This window comes from Diplotaxodon limnothrissa, linkage group LG20 (genome assembly GCF_057381915.1).
Source record: "Diplotaxodon limnothrissa isolate DT_005_m linkage group LG20, D_limnothrissa_male_GT1.1, whole genome shotgun sequence".
NCBI classification, from domain to species: Eukaryota; Metazoa; Chordata; class Actinopteri; order Cichliformes; family Cichlidae; genus Diplotaxodon; species Diplotaxodon limnothrissa.
In genome coordinates, this window is record NC_140615.1 from 28,611,969 (window position 1) to 28,632,394 (window position 20,426).

The following is a 20,426-nucleotide window of genomic DNA, read 5'->3' on the forward strand; positions in this document are numbered from 1 at the left end:
AATCTGGACTAATTTTCAATGACCTCATACTGTACCTCCCCCCACGCATTTACATTACATACAAGGTGTTCGGGTCCACTGGACCCAGGTCTAATAAAAGTGTTGAAAGTGCAGGTCCTGTGTTCCCACACTCTGTCCTCCTCCTTTCTGGTGCTGCTGATAGTGTTTTCTTCCCCTCCTGCTCCCGCACAAAGTTGCAACATTGTTGAAAATTCAACTATCAACACCGTCTGCTCTGACATTCCCACACATTTTACCCTCTTTCTTGAGGGATCCAAATTTTATTTTCTCATACCCTGTCCCACCTGCAAATTAGGGGCATAATACTATAAATAAGACTTTGCCAGTGTGGTTCTTTATCACAACTGATCAAGATGGCAAAAGATTATCTGCTGCGAGGGCCATCCAATTGATTTTGGAAAAGAGAGAGGCTTCGGATGATGATGTTGACAAAGAGGTTTCAGAATATTTCACATTTCTGAAAATTCAGAGTCTGACAGTGACTTTGAAGAAGAGGACGAGGTTGATCACCATTTAGTAACAAAACGAAGACGAGTACCCCATCTGCAGCCAGCTCCAGGACCAGAACAAGCCCACCAGACAGCAAGTGAAGAAATATGGATGTCAATAACTGGTGAAATTGAATGGTCTTCTTGCCCAAGAAATGAGCCACCCTGCAGAGCTGTTACTGTAATAAGCCAGGGCCAACACGGCTGACAGTTACTCATGTGCAGGACATCAAGGCTTCATTTGAGCTTTTCATCCCAGATTCCATCCAGAAAATTATTCTGGATTGCAGTAATCTAGAAGGAAGGTGTTTTTTTGGAGAGAGGTGGAAGGAGATGGACCAAATTCATCTAAGAACCCCAAAGGCCTACTTTGGGGTTCTTATCCTTGCAGGAGTTTTCAGGTCCAAAGGGGAATCCACCGAATCCCTGTGGGATTCAGAAACCGGCACGAACCTTTCCGTGCATCAATGTCTCTGGAAAACTTCCACAAAATTTCCAGGATTATCTGTTTTTAACCGAGACGACAGACCAGCTCGACGGCAGAGAGACAAGCTAGCTGCCATCAGGACAGTGTGGGATAAGTGTGTGCACCACCTCTCCCTGTTTTACAAACCTGGGCCTAATGTCACCATTGATGAGCAGCTGATCCCATTTAGTTGTGAAACATATTGCTTCACGTGTAAATGTGTTGTGTCTTTCCACTCACTCCACTTGATTATAACTGATTTATTTTTTTTATAACATTTTATAAAAAGAAACAAAAAACGAGAAGCACATTAATTCATAAATGTGATCTAACAAAGGTAAAGGGAAAAAAATAACCATGTTTGCTGTTTATATGGCTTGTAATTGGGATGAAGTAAACATCTGTTGAGTAATTTAACATAAAATTGTTTGATAGAGTTAATTTGGAAAGCCAAAACTCTGGCGGGTCCACCAGACCCATGAACACTGGCTGAGTAACAAAACTATGAACACCACACAAGGGTTAAGCCATGTTTCCGAAGTAACAAAGAGCCGACGGATGGCCTGGATTGCAGAGCAAATATAACGTTTCAGAACACTCCAGCTCACATGTTAGTCTGCTCCAAGCATTTCCACAAAGGTACGTCTTCTGTTGTAGTTGTGATTGTGTAATTTATCTTAATATAATTGTTGATGTAGGTTACAAAGAAGTCTTATATTGATTTGAACTGAATTTGTTGCGCTATGCTGCTTTGTTCACTGTGGCTTTGCGGGCTAATGTTTGTTGTGTTTTGTAGGAAAACCAGCCTACAAAATGCTGGAATGCGATCCACCCTCTGTCAACCGGGGTCATACCGATTGGAAAGCTGCTACCACAGCGGGATTTGATCGGTTAAGACAGAGAGCGATATCAAAACAGCCACGAAGCGTCCCGCATATATGTGCCCAAGTGTTGTATTGAAGCAATCAAGTGATGAATAACGATTTTCCAGTATGTTGTTTTGCAATAGTTTTGTTTTTGTTTTTTTACCGAAGCAGCTAATAAAGCATAATGGAATACAATTTTGCCTCTTTCTTGTAAGATTCTATAATAGAATGAAACAATAATGCCAGTTATAAATAAAAACAATAAATTGAATGAATTACGAAACACTCATTTTATTTATATTAGATCTGAAAATGTTGTGTAATACTACAACCTGAAAAGACGTTGGCCTGTACAGGAGATAAAGGGGAAAAAAACAGCAGCTGTTAAATGGAATAGTCCAAATCACAAAAGTAAACTGGACCTGGGCTTGTTGCAGGGATCTGAAGTTACTAAACATATTGTGAGTGTATGCACTCACACTTAGGACCATATTTGGGCACCACGCTAACGTCCTTACTCCACTCTGTATGCTCGTATGGGTCTGACCATTTCACTCCTTTGATTTTTTTCCTCGTCCTTTTTTTGCCATTTCGTCAAGTCTGTCTTTGTTTGGACCTGCCGTGTTCTCCGTCGTTTTGTACATAACTGTTTTTGGGGCGAATAAAATGCAAGTAGGGATTAAAACCGCAGAATTAATGATTACCGATGCTGGAAATACTAGCGCTTGATGCAGTGTTTTTTTTAAATTTCTGCTACAGGTACCCACAAAACAATGCGCGAAAGTCACGTGGTCTGTCAATCTCTATATAGTTTTACTGGTCTGGCCCGCTTAAACTCAAAGTCTGACATTCCTGTTTAAAGCAACTAAAGAGTGAATTAAGGGCAACACACAGATCAAATGACTCATTTCCACAGAAAAAAAGCGGTAGAAAATTTTATTTGTTTTACATTATACCGTCATGACAAGCTGCACCATCTATCTTCACATGATTAATCCAGCATTTCATATAAAAAGCACATTCACACAAACTGTATGCACACCTAACTACAATCTCACGTGGACACGACAATAGCATGATTCCTTTTAAAACAATCTGTACACAGGTCTCTTCCTCTAGTAAAAATTTATAATCCTGCTCAGAGAAACCATTATCAAGTGATTCACAGCGGGGAAACAAAAACATTTACAGTACATTTCACAGGTAAACACAACTGTAGTCGTGCCTACTTAGACTTCCTTCTCTTGGCCTGCGTGGGGCTCGCTCCAGCTTCTGTCAAAGAGAAGACATGCATTTGTGTCGGGGAAATGGTAGCAGGCACAGCTTGGATATAGTGATTGATACGGTGTCTTTTTTAATTACCTTTCACAGCAGCACTGGTTGCAGGCCTGGCCGATCTCTTCCTAAGGCTGCTGTCTGCTACTGGCTCCTCCTCCACCTCTTTCTCAGCCCGGGAGCTGCGCCTGCTTGGCCCTTTGGGCTTCTCCACAGCAGCTCTGGGAGAACAAGATAGAAAAGGGGAAAAAATGGAAAAGAAAAGGAGAACAACACAAGAAAGTGTTACCAAACAGACAACGGTGTGAGTTAACTCTGCTCTAGTCAGAGAAAGATATAATACCAATCAGGACTCTGCTGTTTTTCCTCGTCTACCACAGATACTGTCCATCTTCATCCCGACAGCATCCACTACGCTGACATGATCACTGCTTGTGTCTTTTCAGCACAAACGTGTTAAAATACATACCTTGAGACTAAGTTGATGGGCGCCTTTCTTTTCTTTGCCCATCTGTGATAGAAGTGGAAAAACAGCGGTAAACTATACACTGTGCTGAACAAAACATGGCTTCACTTCCCCCCACCACAACACGACAATCCCCAGGAAAAGAAACATGGCCATAAAGGTCAGTGGGAGAGCTGCAATTTGTTCTGTGATGGGCTGCTCATTGTTCAACCTTTTGACATGCATTAATATAATTATATTGTTGCATGCTTATCATACGTACCCATTGCTGGGGCCATATGGCTCATTGATTTCACCATGTATCCCTCCGTGGCCAAGCAAATGAACTCCCTGAGTTTCAGTGAAGCTTGAAATGTCTAAGCATTTCTTCTTCAAAAGCATCAATCTTAAGATTAGGCCAGCTTTTTCAAAGATCAGCAGTAAGGGACACCTTAAAAACCCTAGCCCGTGACACATTACACAGCAATTAACAAACCATAACAAAGAACATGATCTTACCCCTGTTCAGAACCGGTCGAAGCCTCTTCACCTGAACAAAACAAAAACAGGAATTATTCACGTGCAATTTAAATTCCAATTGCTTATATTCTATTTTAGAGAGAAGTATTTTAACAGCTCAAAAACAAGGATGACAACACTAACCGGTCTTCTCGGTAGCAGTAGGTTCCTGTGACTGTGGAGCTTCTTGTTGAATAGGTGCTGGGAGGTGAAAGAATAAAACAGTTCAATTGACATATCTAAATAAATAACACATTAAAATACACACCACTAACTGTTCACATATGGGCACATATGATATAGCTATGTAATTGTATATAGGGAGCTAAGCAGTGGATTCTTCCCACTATGGGAATCAGTTGCCAGAATATTTGCACAGAGAAACAGCCTTTTTCTATCGAAAAAGACAAACATTAAACAATACTTCATACATAAGCTAGCATTATACACGTTTTTTGTAACATACAATAAGTGGACCTAAGCACATGACTGACATGTAGTGCATTAAGGTGCTCATCAGCTTCAAAAATTAATGTAGCTCACGGCTGCACGTTTACCTGCTGTGGTCTGAGTGGTTTCAGCAGCTGCTCCAGCTGTTGGGATGGAGGGCTCCACAGCTGTTGCAGGGTCAGACTGGCCTGCTGGAACTCCGCTTGGGTTAGCAGCTGGAGAGGATGTGGTCTGGGAACCCTCGCGAACAGGTCCAGGTGTGGCAAGGGTTGGAATAATGGACGGTACTGGACTTTGCACAAGAGGAACTGTGGAGAGCACAGCTGAAGAAGAAACACCAGTGGGAGTACCAACTACAGCCACAACAGGAGCTTGAGATGTTACAGCTTGCATTGGGGTTGAGACTGAAGCTGGTGCATGTGCTTGAGTCTGGCTTATAATCTGAGTAGGAGCAGTGACTTGACCAGGAACTGGGACTGGAGATGAAACTGCAGATATAGCAAGGGTGTTTTGGGAAACAGCAGTAGTATGGGGGGCTTGTGCTTCAATCTGAATGGCTGGACTAGCAGGAGGATGAAAGACCTGTGGTGGCACAGCCCCTGTGTGCCCCTGTGCAGGCCTTTCCACAGGACTTTGCTGGGAGTCCGCTGTAACAGAAACAGCTACAGCAACCTGTGCAGGCTTACTTCTTAACTGGGCAGTTGGAGATGAAGAAACAGGGCTTTTCCGGACGGTGTTAACAGCCCCAGGACTAGAGCAGGGAAGAGGAGAAGCCAGAGGTGGCTGAAAGGGAGATGCTGAAGGGTTGGGATGAGGAGATGGCTGTGGAACTGGGTGAGATTTTGGAGTAGAAATAGCCTCACCGGGGCTTTCTGTTTTGTTAGCTGCTGGGTTACTTTGAAGACCTAGGGGAGGTGCTGGGGCCGGTGATGACATACTAGTGGCAATCTGAAGCTGTCCAACAGCATTTCTAGTGGGCTGACTGCTGGTCATGTTAGTCCCTGAGGACTGGGTAGAGCTTGGAGCAGCAGAAAGCTGGATATTTGCATTTGACACTTGGATAGACCCCACCATGGTGACTGACTGAGATACCACTGTAGTATTGGGAGCCACAGATGAACTTGGGACCTGGAAAATTGGGTTGATAAATACAGGGGTGGTTGTGATGAACTGAGGAGGTCGGGATGCTGAGCTCTGCTGCCGGATGTCCTGAGGTCTAATGTTCCTGTGAGGGACAGCCACCATAGTTGAAACCATAGATGTGGGCGGCTGTGAAGCAGGGGCAGAAGTGATAGGGTTTGAGGCCACAAACACAGTGATCTGGTTGGGGGAAATGGTGCTAGAAGAGGCAGGGATCTGTATGACTGAGTGTACACTTGTCACAGTTTTAGGACTAGGGCTTGGTTTAGTAGCCGAACCAATTGGGTTTACAGCAGAGCTAGAGTTCGAACTACTACTAACTGTGGACGCAGAACTAATCTGACTGGAAGCAATTGTACTGGGGTTTACACTTGTGGTGGCATTAGTGTTGGTACTGACTGTGTGTGTAGGTGTTGCATTTACATTTGAACTAGGAATGACACCAAGACTGGAAACTGGGTTTTGATTAAGGCTGGGAGTGGTATTGGAGTTCATGCTATTGGGAGGATGTGAACCAGGAACTGAAACAGGCAGTAAGTTAGGACTGCTGGTAGGGACTGGGACAGCAGGTTTGAGTTTAGCTTCGGTTTCTGCAGTATTAGCAACAGACACTGCCACATCTGTGCTTTGGGAATTACTGTGAAGTGGTCTTTCTGGATCAAAAGCAGACTTAGGACTGTCCTTTCCCATTACATCCCTAACAGTACTACTCTGTACGGTTCTCAGGGACATATTTGGAACACCTGTGTTATCCAGTAACTGGTTTAGGGAAGTCGGGGCTGCTCTGATAGCAGGTGAGACCTCGGACTCCTGTACAGGCGCTGAATGCGTCAGCTGCCTATCAACAGTGCAAGCCTGCAGTTCCAAGTCAGTTTTAGGCTGCTGAGGTGCAGGCAGACGAGGGCTAGTCATTCTGGGTGCTGATAACTCCCTTAAAGGCTGTGGCTGTGACTGAGACTGTGGTATCTGTCGCTGCTCTGCTGTTATCATTCCCTGACTATCCCTGACTCCATCAGCAGGGTTACCTTGAATTCCATGAAGGTTGCTCTGGGTCTGCTGCGCCTCCATGGAACCAGTCACTTGTGAAGCCATAGATACTGGACTTGGAGGTACTGAGGTAGGGCTTAGCATCATTGTTTGCCCCTGAGGACTGACCAACTGCTGCTGGTGTGGAGGGCCAGTGACAGCCATTTTTGCCCCTTTCTGTCTTCCTGGACTCGGGGTGGCTGACTTACGACTAGAGGCTGGGCTTGACCTCCTACTATTGCTGGGACTTGCCCTCTTACCCTGCACTCCAGCTGGTTTGTCCTGTTTAGCACCTACCATCCCAGTACCAGAACCAGCAGAAAATGCCTGCTGATTGTTGTTAGTGTTATTTCCACCAGCACTGCCATTGTTGTTTCCTGGTAAAGTTAGGTTAGGAGGTGCCTGTCCAATGGCTTTCAGAGTTGTTGGATTAAGACCTTGCTGATCAAATCCCCTGTTTAGGTTTGGCTGCCTTGGAGGCAAAGGAATGTTAATTTTGGGAGGAAAAAGCCCTGCAATAGAGGCATTTAGCCTCTCGGGTGAAAGGTTAATTTCTGAGGGTTCAGTACTGGGTGGACGATTGGTTGGGGTGAGGGGATGGTGGTATGGTCTGGGGCTGGCTCTGTTGGGGGTTTTAGGTCTTGAACTCTGTGAAGTTGTGGGGACATTGGGGAAATGAAGACCAGGCATGGGACCTCCTTGTTGAGGTTGAGTGGGTAACTGCTGCTGAGGACTAGCTCCAGTATGCTGGGGCATTTGCGCTGAACCAGGGACTTGCTTCATCATGTGAGTGTTGGAGGCCTGATTGCCCACAATCTGTTGAGTGCCATTTCCTGGTTGTCCCCCCATTTCTGGGCCACCAGGTCTGTCCTGCTTTGAGTGGGCACCTGAAGGGGCTTCTTCAGATCCAGTTCCTTGGGGAGCCTGTCCTGCATCAGAATGGGACATTCGTCGTGCAGCCCCTGCAAGCTAAAAAGTAGAGAGGAAAAACAAAGGCAAATTGTTCATATTACATCTTTGCACTCCAAACTTAAATGCTAAAAAAAAAAATAGATGAGAATTTCAGCACTATGTTAATGTATGTCCCAACAGGGCCCTCACCTGTGGGTTCACTATCAGGGGCATTCCTCTGGCTTTGTCAGGTGATGGTGGCACCCCTCCAGGTCCTTGAAGGCTGATCATCACAGGCATGTTGCCTTGCTGTGAGACAGGATGTCTTTGCACCTCAGTTTGATTGCCCATTCCTCGGGGAGGTAGCTGCCCTCCTGGAGGGATGGGCATACGATTCTTCGCCTGCTCCTGCTGCATCTTCAGCATCATCATCATCTGCTGTTGTTGCTAGAAAGAAACATGAGGCTCACTGCTAAGTATGAACTGACATATTGTTATGCTAATACCAAAAATTATCACCAATGTACATAACTTTATTACCTGCTGTTGCAGGTGTGGTTGCTGTTGTGGTTGCTGCTGTAGCTGATGAGGGTGCATTTGGGGCTGGCCTTGACCTGTAGTCTGCTGTCCTGTCATTCCCTGCTGTCCTTGTGCATTCTGGAGACCTTGTATCTGTTGCATGTGTTGCATCTGCTGCTGCTGCAACTGTTGCTGCTGCTGCAACTGTTGCTGCTGTTGCTGTAACTGTTGCTGCTGCTGCAACTGTTGCTGCTGTTGCTGTATTTGCTGTTGCATTTGCTGCTGCTGATGCTGCATTTGTTGTTGCTGCATCTGCTGTTGTTGTATGTGCTGCATCTGTTGTTGTTGTTGCTGTGATGGTGGTTGTTGTTGCTGCTGCTGCATCTGCTGTTGTTGTTGCTGTGATGGTGGTTGTTGTTGCTGCTGCTGCTGTTGTTGTTGCTGCGATGGTGGTTGTTGTTGTTGCTGCTGCATAAATTGCATGGGTACTTGCTGCAATACTCTTTGATCTCCAGGCTGGCCAGGAAAGCCTAAGTAAAAGCATAAAAAGATTCACAAACAAACAAACAAACAAATATATATATATATATATATATATATATATATATATATATATATATATATATATATATATATATATATATATATATATATATTTTTTTTTTTTTTTAAAGATGCAGTTAAAAAGTTTACTGCAAATAAATAAAGTTAGGGTATTTACCCTGGACTGAATGCAACTTAAATGTGCACAAAATAACTAGAAATGTATATTGCTATTTACCTCCAGGCCTGTTAGCAAATTCAGGGTGTTTCTGGCCTGCGTTGTCTAAGCCCATACCATGTTCACCACCAAGATTTGGCAGTTCAGCATCCTCCATACCAGCAGCCACTTCAAGACTACTAAGAAGAGAAAGAAATTGTTGAACAATTAGACAATTAACCAATGAGTGATGAAAATAAATTGCATCCCATGGCAAAAACTGTTACAAGTACAAATTATTACCCAAGTCCCTCTACTTGCTGTTGACCTTCTCCCTCTTTGGGCTTCTTCTTGCGTGCTGGCTTCTTCTTTTTGGGTTTGGCTGGATTTCCCCCACCTGCTCCTTGTTTTCCTCCTGGTCCAAATTGGCTGGCTGAAATATCACTCTGCAGCAGATTGACCAGCAGTGGGCTAGTCAGTGTAACATCTTTGCTAACAGGAAAGCCACCTGGCTGTCCACAAGGTCCTGCAATCTGCATCTGACCTGGAAACTGTGAGTTGAAATTCATGCCATGACCTGGAAAGTGCCCATTTCCCATCTGCATGTGCTGGGGGCCTCCCATCATGCTTTGCTGTTGCTGTGCCTGCATATCAGGAACCATTTGTTGTACTCCCAAATCTCCTGTCCCACTGTTTGGATCCCCCATGGCATGTGGATGTTGCTGAGCTGCCTGTTGTTGTTGTTGCTGCTGCTGCTGTTGCATCATGGCTTGTTGTTGCTTCTGCTGCTGTTGTAACTGCTGCTGTTGCAACTGTTGTTGAATGAGAGGGTGCCCTGAAGGCAGTCTCATCTGTTGCCCATGCATGCCCATAACTTGATTAGGATTTCCAGCAACAGGAACCTGCTGAGACTGTTGCTGATTCATCTGCTGGTGCTGCTGTTGCTGTTGCAGCTGCTGTTGCAGCTGGTGTTGTTGCATTTGCTGCTGCTGAAGTTGAGCCATTTGTTGTTGTTGCTGTGGAGTCATCTGCTGTGGGCCAACCTGACCCTGGAACTGAGCCATGTTACCTGGTACATTTGGAGAAGGGCCACGCATCATCTGCCCAGGCATAACCCCGGCTGGCATCTTGCCCCCGAAAGCCTGCTTGTTGCCTTGCATCTGGTTGGCAACCATTTGTTCCATCATTGAGTTTTGTTGCTGCTGTTGTTGTTGCTGCTGCTGCTGCAGGAGCATGGCCTGGTGCCCTTGGCCTCCAACCATCTGACCCTGCCCATGCATCACCCCCTGGCCTTGCTGAGGCATCATCTGCTTGGGTGGGGTCATCCCTCCTCTCTGCCCTTGATTGATGGGCCTTGAGAGGACAGTCTGACCTGCACCCTGGCCTTGAACCATCTGGCTGGGGGAGGAGGACACAGGCTGGGCCTGATGCTGGAGGCCCATCATCTGGGTCTGGAGGCCAGGCTGTTGCTGGCCCATACTAGGCCCAGCAGTTGTACCAGGTGCTGAACCTGCCATGCTACTTTGAACACCCATAACATTAGGTGGAGCATGGGGTGGTCCCTGCATTGAGTTTGGTGTAGAGGATGATGGTTGAGCTCCTAATGCAAAATGGGTTGGGGAGGGACATAAAGACAATAACTTAATGGATTTCATGTGAGGTAATCAGCTATTATGCCTTCTGCTAACTGCACACAGAGCCATGCTTTGTTAAATTAGATTATAAAGTGTCCAGAGATAAGTTACTATTAGTCTACTATAAGTCACCTACTATTATGTGAAAGGTGTAGTTAATTTGTTTGACATGAAGTTCACACAAAAACTACCATATCTTTCATCTGAATTGCTGGAGAAGTGAAACATGTCCAAAGGAAGAGTCGATTAAATTTTGGTGTGAATTCTCATCACTTTCTTTAAAGCCCCAGTTGCCGATTCGGTCTGCGACGAATCGGCAACCACTGATTACTAGGGAAAATGTGTTATCGCTTATGCCAACCACCTAGGTTGCTGAGTTGCTACGGGCTTGCTGATGGGTCTCTAGGCCTGCTTGACAAAATGGAGCACTGGCTTTTTGCAGAGTTAAGATCGTGCTCTTATTCAATGTGTCAGTCTTATGCATGTTGCACTGACACTGACAAATACATTCTCATCTTTATCAGAAACGGCACAGGTGGATCCATAGCATAAATAATTTAAAATACATTACTCTAATATTTTAATGAAAAACTTGATAAAAAAAAAAGCCAAATTGTGACTTGGTCTTAACAAGGGTAAACAGAATACATTACTCTTAACAAAAAGGAAAATAGATTAAGCTACTTACTGATGCCATTTTTTTAATGAACCCTTTTATTTTAGTACAAATGGCACTGTATGGCCTGCCGACCGCTATTAAGTTTGTCAAAATCAAAGTTAAGGCCTATAATGAATTTATTGCTATTTATTATACATTATTGCATTATTATACATTATTAACTATTTTAAGCTGTTTCTCAGTGATCTAATAATGCTAAACTACAAACTCTGCAACTATACGCTCTAACAATACAAATATATTTATTAAATGTAAAAAATTCTGATTGTCTTAACAGTTTAATGGCCAAAAGAAAATAAATAACTATATAAAAGACGCCCATGTATTAGAAAAGCAGATAACTGTGTTGCACCTAAGACATAAATCCCACATGTGTGCAGTGTTGTAGACATTTTACCTGTGTGAGCCATTGCTTGGCTGCTCTGTAGCTGCTGGCCGGGGCCTCCAACAGGGGTTCCTGGAGTGCTAGCACTCACCTGACCTTGAACAAAGTTTGGGGTTGGAAAGCCTATGGGTCGCTTTGGCATACCTGCATATATAAAACATTTTGATATTTTAGACATCTTAGAACCAAATACGTAATGTTTTTCTGATAACCAAAAACGTGTTTTTAGTGTGACAATAAATAATTATGAAGCATCTCACCTGGGTGAACTTGGGCCCCAGGCTGTCCATGCTGGGGCATTCCCATGAATGCCTGTTGCATGTTACCCTGTTGACTGAGGGCTGCCCTTCCTGGTGAACCTATACCCTGGGGGAAGCCCTGTGGAGTTGTAGGTCTCTGAGCCATCATAGGTGGTGTCCCTGGTGAACCCTGCTGAAAAGGAGATGAGGACGAACCAGGGGATTTGGCAGTGAGGTTACCCTGTGGTCCAGTAGTTGGTGGTAGGGGTGGAGGGGGTCTTGGTGGCCCTGCAACACCAGTGGCAGGCTGTTGACCTTTAGGCTGGGGAGCAGCAAACTGACCCATTCCAGCCTGTTGTTGTTGTTGCTGTAATTGTCCCTGTCCCATCGCACCGAATACCTGCCCAGCCTGCTGGCTGCCAACTGGGTAGGGGGGCGGAGGATGACTGGGGGTCTGAACTGTAGCAAGGGAAGGTGGGCGTTGAACCATCTGTGCTTGGGGTGGGGGCTTTCTCCAGGCAGGGCCTCCTTGGGCTGTGGGTGGTTGGAGGACACCAGGAGGCAACTGATTCCAGCCAGAGGGCGCAGCCATCTGGCCTGATTGGTTGAATGGAGGTCTAGGTCCAAGTTGGGAGAGCTGAGCCTGTTGCTGCTGGTGATGCTGATGTTGTAGCTGCTGCAGTGCAGCAGGATTGAGCGGTCTCCCAGCCTGTAGAGCCTGCATGTGATGTGCAGCTTGAGGAGGCATGGGGCCTGAGCCATGGGGACCAGCCTGTTGGTGCTGAAGCTGTTGCTGCTGTTGGACTGACATCATTGGATCCATCGCATCTGTGAGTCAGGAAGGTGCAATTTTTCCTGTTACAGTACAGTATAAAATGCAACATATCCTAAAATGCAACATGTAGAGAAATAAGAAACCTGAACCTGTTTGTGAAGGTGGTCTCTGAAGTCGAGGGTGGATCTGTCCACTACTACTTGGTAACATAGTCTGACCTACCATGCCAGGCCCTGGAGGAACCATTGATGGATTAGCCATTCGAACCCCTCCTAGAGGAAATATAAGCATATTTATTCATTATGAAATACAAAAATAAAAATAATACAAAAATGTGTAAATACTTCTTTGAAAACAAAACAAATTCACAATTACTAACAAGACCACATTAGGGATAACAAGAACCAAAAACGAAGTATCCAATACAAATTGTAATTTATTCAAAAAACTAGTAAAAGAAATATTAAACAAATTTTCAAGAACTTCCTATGGCTACTCTGTGTGTTAATTTGAGTAAAGTAATACCTGGACCAGGCTGACCAGGAAAACCAGCATCCATTCTTATCTGACCAGGTGCACCCATTGGTCCATTCACCCTGACTTCTTGTCCTCGATTTGGTCCCATAGCCACATTGATGGCACCTTCCCCTGAACATCAATGGACAGAAACAATAAGTAACTTAATCTGTACAGAAAGTCCTGTTTGCATGCTTTATATTGAAGTGCCATCGACAAAAATGGTCTCATGCATCCTGCTTTGACGTGCAGTGAACCGTGAGGACTGTGCCGTTACCTTCTATCTGGACAGAGAGAATCCCCAGGTCTCTGAGCTGCTGCTGGTTGTTCTGGGCCAACAGACGGAGACGCTCAGCAGCATCCCGAGGAATGTTGAAGGTAACCCGCACACTGTTCCACGGCTCCACATGCTGTGGTTGAAGCCGCTCAGGGCCTAGAGGAGCAATAATTAATGAGGTGGTCTTGCAATTACAGTGCACAGAAGGGAATTTTTTTTCTGGTTATTGGGGGGGAAAGACCAGGACACAAATGGTAACATGTCTGCATTTGCAATCCTTGTAAAACTTGTTTTACAAGACAGAATCAAAGTCAGTGTACCATAGATCGTTAAAGATTCATCACATTAGAATGCCATTTTATATTGTCAAGTGTCAACAGACCCCTAAGAGTCAACATTACAATCAGAAACATGGAAAGATCCAAGTGGATTCTGCTCAAGACTGATATAAATGCAGACATCAGTAGAAACAACTTTCAGTAGCACTTGAAAGTTTGCATTTGTTCATCTATTAATGAGCAGCTTTTTAAAATGCAAATTGTCAAACACAAATAACTTTTTCAAAATAAAAGCATTAAAGGAAATAGAACTAACCCATATCAAGCACGTTTGGTATCCCTCTGAGGATTGTCTCAAGTTTCTGAATGAAGTCTTCATCATCCATATTTCCTTGAAAGGCAACAAAGACTGTAAAATCTTCTCCCTCCCCACTTTTTCCTTCCCCGCCATCGTGGTTCTCAAGTTTCTCTTCTTCTGTTACTGTGCTTTCATGGCAACTGTCAGCATCCTCTCCTGCATCATCCCCAACACCGGAGTCCCTGTCGGATTCATTATCAGCCTCTAGGTACTCCGTCCTCTGGGATGTCTCAGGTGGGGTGCGGTGGTGTGCCATCCTCCCTTCTTAGTAGGAGTGGCGTATGAGCTGTTTTATGCTGCAATCACACATTAGACATAGATTAAGAGTATAATAGGGTAGGCCTGACACAAAGTTTATGTTAAGCCACATGATGCCTGATAGACAGTATACAGCCAATTATTTTATTTTACATTTTACCTATTTTAACTGATATGTGACCTCTGTTGAAACCCAAACCAAACTAACTACACTGGTTCAGAAAAAAGATTAAATACATAAATAATCCCAAATTCATTTTATAATCCAAAATGTCTCAGTTGAAAAAATAAAATAAACTGGACAGCATCAGTGTTTGTGACAAATAACTGAAAATGTGAGTTATAATTGAATTTTTTAAAATATGTATTATATATTAGTATAATATATATGCTTGATGGCTCAGCTGTAGGTGGTAGGCACCAATCTTAAAGGGAAACAAGGTAAGGACACAAAGTTCTATGAAAAAGAGTTGCGTGACCCCTCATTTGTTTATATTTTCTTTGGAAACACTACACAAAAAGGCCCTGGCCTGATGGTAGATTTAAACTCAGGCCCTTCTTGCTGTGAGGTAACAAATGCTAACCGCTGTCACATTGAGCAGTTTCTGAGTGGAGTTTACATGTTCTCCCCACATCTGTGTGAGTTCTTTCTGGGTACTCTGGCTTCCCCCTACAGTCCAAAGACATGCAGTTAGGTTTGGTTAACTAGTAATATGGTAATTCTAAATTGTCCATAGTGTGAATTTGAGTGTGAATGATTGTCTGTCTCTCTGTCTGTCCTGCGACAGACTGGCAACCTATCCAAGGCGTACTCAGTCTGTAGCCCTATCGCAGGTTGGGATAGGCTCCAGAACCCCCAACAACCCTGCTAAGTGGACGAAAATAGAAGGATGGAGCTACACTTGCTTTTATTTTTTTAAGTGGTCTCCAGCAATAGTTCTCCAGGCTTTCTGAAGGTCTTTCAAAGATTTTCACTGGTCTTTGGCTTTTTCATTCACTGTCCATGACCATTTCAGAAGAATGTGGTTTTATTTGTGAAGTCAATTAACACTGACCTATGAATCATTCAAACATAAAAAGGCACCTAACTAAAGGAATGACCCGTGTTGTGTCTACACATAACAAACAGCAAAGAACCTGTCTAAAATGTATCTTAAGGCACTTTGTTGCAAGCAGCCTGTTGCAAAAACATAATTTGTTCCCAGGAGACATCTTGTTTTGTTTGAGGTGAAACAAAAAAACTGTCCTTAAAAATCTGGGGTACAACAGAAGTGACAGGGCTAAACTGAACTACATATTGCAAAAAAACAGTACCATTCTTAAGGAAAGGGAAAAGAGGAAAAAAGGCAGTGGTATGCCAAATTACGCCTGAAATGGACCAAAAATTAGAGTGATGAACTTACAGATTGATGAACCGAAATTTGAAAGTTCTGCAGGGCTCTAGAGTGCAACCAATTTGGTCGCACATGCGACCTAATTTCTTAATGGTGTGACTAAAAAAAAATTGGGTTAGGCTAGGTTGCACCAGTGCGACCAACCATTCGAGTAAATAAAAAAAAGTCTCTGCGTGGTCAGCAACAGACACACATTATGCCCATATCGTGGTCTAAACCAATCAGAGATAGTCAAGGGTGCAGGACCTCTCTGATTGGCCGTGGTCCAGATATTCCTGTAGGCCTACGTGTGTGTGTACATTTGAAAGTGCAGGTGGATAGAAAGGGGTAAGTAGCCTAGGCCCGATAGAAGTGGATGTAGCTGTGGGTAATGAGAAAAGATGAAAAGAACGCTTGATAACTTCTTCGTTAAGTTAAGGCCCGATCCGTCCGAAATTCATAGCCAGTGTTCTGACACGGACCCATCATCCTCTCAGGTTATGTCTAATACTGGTCTGGAGACGGCATCAGATAATGAGCCACATACGATCAACCAGAGCCTACTGAAAGTAAAAGGGGGAAAGTGTATACATTTCGAAGAGAGTGGCTTGACCAGTTTCCCTGATAAGATACAGTAAAGCTAACAACATGATGCACTGCAATGGAGGATAGTCCATAAGCTATCAAGCTGTTCTTTTGTGCTGATCCACCTAAAAAAAAAAAAAGTTAGACGCACCAGTGCAACCTGGCAAAAGGCTAGTCTACAGCCCTGTTCTGTGTCAAATGGCAGATAATGTATGGGAGAAGTCAGGAGAGAAAAAAGTATCTACAACCATCTGTCAAACACGGTGGACCACTCTGTCTTGGTTTAGGGCTGCATTGAGGAAAAGCACCGTCAGATTTTGATCCACTATACAATAGCATGGTGGCATGGTTGTTAGCTCTGTTCCATAGACCTATTCCTAAAGGCTACTTAAGGAAATTACTTGCCTAAAAGAAAGCTTGCCTAAGAGTTCAGGCTGTGTTGAAGAATAAACGTGGTCATATCAGATGTTGACTTTCAAGCTTTTTAGAATTGTACAAACTCTGCTTTCACCTCATATACTGTATTTTTCCACATGTTTAACTAAATCTCTGCACCATTTCTCAAGCAAACTGAACAGAAATGAGTAGTGGCTCAAGACAATAGCACAGTACAGCAAAGACCTATAAATTCCCGTCAAGTATGTAAATGGCCATCATTGCAAATCATACGTTAACACACCTGTAATACAATGACGTCACTTTGACCGGTGATGGTGAAGTTATTATCGAAGACATGTCAAATAACAGAAGATTGTTCTGTAAGAGGTACAGTTATTTGAAGTATAGGTTAATTTCCATCACTGCCAATTAAAGTGTTACAACACATAAATTTACTGCCATGAACCGTAACTTGCTTTACATCAACGGCCCAGCCGTGGCACAGGCCTTAGCGCAAACATAAGCTAACGTAAAGCGATCAAAATCCGCAGGGCGACCACAGATTGCCCATATCCTATGCTGCTATGCATTTTCTTGGCCTCTTGAGCACATTTAATAGCCGAAAGTAACACGGCTTTCACCACACTGTGAAAGACGTCAAAATTAACGTCAAGGCTGTTCCCCCTGGCTTCTCCATAGGCTCCAGTTAGCGATCGTTAGCTACGTTAGCTGGTTAGCACAGAAGGTAATTCAGCATGAATGCATTGAAACGCAATGCATTAGCTTTCCAATTCCCTAAGTTTAGCTTACAACATATGATAAGTAAAATAGGCGTAAGAAAAGCAAAAGCCTTACCACATATATTCATCTGAAAATAAGTTGAAGCAGTCGGCATCTGCTTGCTAGATTAGCTAACAAAACATGAATCAAATACAGTGTAAATTTACAGCAAGTTACAACTTCCGGCGATGATTTTCAAAATAAAAACAGAGGAAGTAACAACGTTTTTTTGTAATAAAGGTAACTGAAGTAAATAAAAATAATTTACATCATTCTAAAATTGTAATAATAATAATAAATATTATTATTTTATAATTCGGTTTTGTAAAATACCAGCTGAATAATTTTAAATGGGCATTTTCTGTCAAATAGAGTAGTGGGGTTGTCACTACTTGTTACTACCACATTAGAAAGCACTATGGAATTCTGTCAGTATCACACATTTGCACTTGTATCTTGTAATTTTAATTGGTGCGACTATTTTTTGTTTTGTTTTGGTATTAAAAGATCCCATAATATTAGTAATTAAAAATAGACACTTATTAAAAAGCTCAAAGCAGTAGCTTTGCTTTGAAACAGTTTTTCACAAGCCGTGGTGGTAGAAAAGTTAAAATGTTTAACAAGAGGTCAGTTGGGGATGGTTGTCTCACTGGTCTTAGGGTTGGTTCTCACAGGTATGACAAATCTTTTTGTTTGTTGGTTGGCAGAATGGTTTGTGTTAAGTCATGCACAAATAGCCAGACCAATTTGTTGTCTGAAAAAAATAATCTCACAAATATTGTACCAGTCCAGGGGTGTACATTTGTCATAATTGACCTGGGTAAGTTACAGGGTTGCTAGATCTTTAGAACTTTAAAATACATCTCTTTCCTTACATGTATAACTGAGCATCCATCCAGACTTTCATTCTTCTTCTGACATGTTTACACTGACTTGTTTACTATTGCGTAGATTACCTGTGGTAAAAATCCTGCACAAAAAGATTTTAAAAAGATTCTGGCTGTTTTAATGATATCAGTGATACAAAACTTCAGAATACACTCATGAATGTGGAATCTGTTCTCATTTGTTTTTGTGGCTTTAATAAAGGTTACATTGTCAAAACACTGCAAATTCCTAATTTTAACTGCTCATATGTAGAATAAGTCACAATAATTATCACTGCTTCAAATTCACAGTTTAAATACACAGAACACTAGGTGGTGTTCAAACTTATTGATGGCTCTATCTGAAAGGCAGAAAACCCCCTCACAACATTACACATTCTTTTTTTAATCACAATTTTTATTGAAACCCAATTAATAACTATAGGTACAACCAAACCTGCTATGGGGTTGGTTGTCACAAAGTGTCAGTGCTGGTGATGGTTAATTACGTTTTGTTGCAATTAATTGCAAAAATGAGAAGGACACACATTTTGATTGAACAAAGGAATGGTTACTGAAGGAGTACTGAAAGAGCAGTTTGTGCAAGAGAAAAGCATGTGACAACCAACCCTGGTCTACCAGGGTCTACCTTATTCCTTCAGTTTTTGGTCAAATACAGTACAGTACAGTACAAAAGCCTTGACCCACCCCTCATTTCTTTATACTTTGCTTGGAAAATGTTTGCTTTCATATAACTCTTTGCCACTGATTTTCAGTTCAGGTCTTGCATAATTTGACATCCCTCAGCATTTTCTCCCCATTTCCCTTCTCAATGATTCCTTGAGGACACCCTTCCACTAAGATCATTTGCGATCAGGCTTCAGTAGATGTATTAACTGCAGGGATTTTTTTTCTTTTTCCACCCATTCACTTCCGCTCATCCTTTTCAGGGTCGCGGGGGGCGCTGGAGCCTATCCCAGCTGTCATAGAGCGAGAGGCGGGGTACACCCTGGACAGGTTGCCAGTCTGTCGCAGGGCTAACACACAGGGACAGACAACCATTCACACTCACATTCACTCACACGTTCACACCTAGTGGCAATTTGGATTATCCAATTAACCTATCCCCACAAGCTGCATGTCTTTGGACGGTGGGAGGAAGCCGGAGTACCCGGAGAGAACCCACGCAAACACGGGGAGAACATGCAAACTCCACACAGAAAGACCCCGGCCTGATGGTGGAATTGAACTCAGGACCTTCTTGCTGTGCGGCAACAGTGCTAACCACCGTGCCATCGTGCTGCCCTTTTTTTCTTTTTGTTAAAGGTAATCTTTATCTGGTAGTTTTCTCAGCCTGGCACTTCTTCTGTCCTCCACTTATCCAGTTTACTCAAATTTTTTTTAGGGACACATTGCACACAGGACCAAGATAACCAAAATTTTCAGCACTTTGGGAATCACCTTGTTAAATGTTAAAAGAAAATTTTATGCCAATTAAACTTCTATATTTTGCATTTTTCATAGTCATGTAAAGATACAATTAAAAATCCTTTGCTAAGGTTTTTGTTGTTTGAATGATTGAGAGGTCAGTGTCAAATGGTTTAACTGACAAAAACAGATTCCTCAGTTAAACAGATAGGAATGAAAATGAGTGGTAACGTCCAGAGAAACACTTTGAAAAGTCTCCAAAAAGCCTGGAGAGCTACTGCTCAAGACCAATTTGTAAAAATTACAAGAAAATCTGCTGGAAATAGGTGGTGGCTCAAATGTTTTGCTCAGTGTATGAAGACTCAAAAAACAGATAAACAATCATTACTGTTTAGGATGTGTGCAAGCTTTTTATTTGTTGGGTCTGAACAGTGCCGATCTTTGTTAAAATCAGCAACAAATGCAAACATAAAAAAACAAACAAACAAAAAACCAGACAGGTGCAACATCAGACTGTGCAAATGTGTGCCTTAAGGCATGGCACTCTACAGTACAGGAAACAAGTATCAACAGTCATATTGCACTGGTGAGGGAGAAAACAAGGTGAAAACCCCAATTTGATTAGTCAGCACTGGCCGTTCTGGACGCAAAGATCAAACCCATTTTGTGTACAAGTGCAATGCTTTACAAAAGTTGCTGGCTTCTCAAATATTCTGGCTAATATAACAACAAAAGTAGGCAAAAAGTAAACAGAACATCCCTTCCTAAATATGTGCCGAGTGAATGTATTGCTCCAACAGTAAAAATAATG

General features: G+C 43.0%; 1 protein-coding gene across 2 annotated transcripts; it reads right to left on the minus strand.

Moving 5' to 3' along the window:
• Positions 1-2,769: 2,769 nt before the first annotated feature.
• Positions 2,770-17,461, minus strand: ncoa6 (nuclear receptor coactivator 6). Of its 2 annotated transcripts, none has more exons than XM_085344382.1 (17): positions 17,397-17,461; positions 13,906-14,243; positions 13,312-13,467; positions 13,044-13,166; positions 12,668-12,790; positions 11,765-12,571; positions 11,517-11,648; positions 9,110-10,406; positions 8,888-9,003; positions 8,128-8,636; positions 7,798-8,034; positions 4,638-7,665; positions 4,225-4,281; positions 4,081-4,111; positions 3,586-3,627; positions 3,204-3,337; positions 2,770-3,113 (listed from the first exon to the last, which is right to left on the minus strand). In XM_085344382.1, exons 2-17 carry the CDS (start codon positions 14,201-14,203, stop codon positions 3,067-3,069), a joined length of 7,137 nt encoding a protein of 2,378 aa, XP_085200508.1. In that variant the 5' UTR covers positions 14,204-14,243; positions 17,397-17,461; the 3' UTR covers positions 2,770-3,066. The 2 variants fall into 2 exon arrangements, with proteins under 2 accessions (XP_085200508.1, XP_085200507.1); XM_085344381.1 differs by having other exon boundaries at positions 8,888-9,006.
• Positions 17,462-20,426: the final 2,965 nt, after the last annotated feature.

What these genes read in the sequence shown, in the direction of transcription:
- ncoa6 (XM_085344381.1), bottom strand. Translation starts at nt 14,203, where the DNA reads ATGGCACACCACCGCACCCCACCTGAGACATCCCAGAGGACGGAGTAC. An exon ending in ACCAAACGTGCTTGATATGG is followed by an intron (nt 13,468 to 13,905) that starts GTTAGTTCTATT and finishes TTGCTCCTCTAG; the next exon opens with GCCCTGAGCGGCTTCAACCA. An exon ending in TCTCTCTGTCCAGATAGAAG is followed by an intron (nt 13,167 to 13,311) that starts GTAACGGCACAG and finishes ATTGATGTTCAG; the next exon opens with GGGAAGGTGCCATCAATGTG.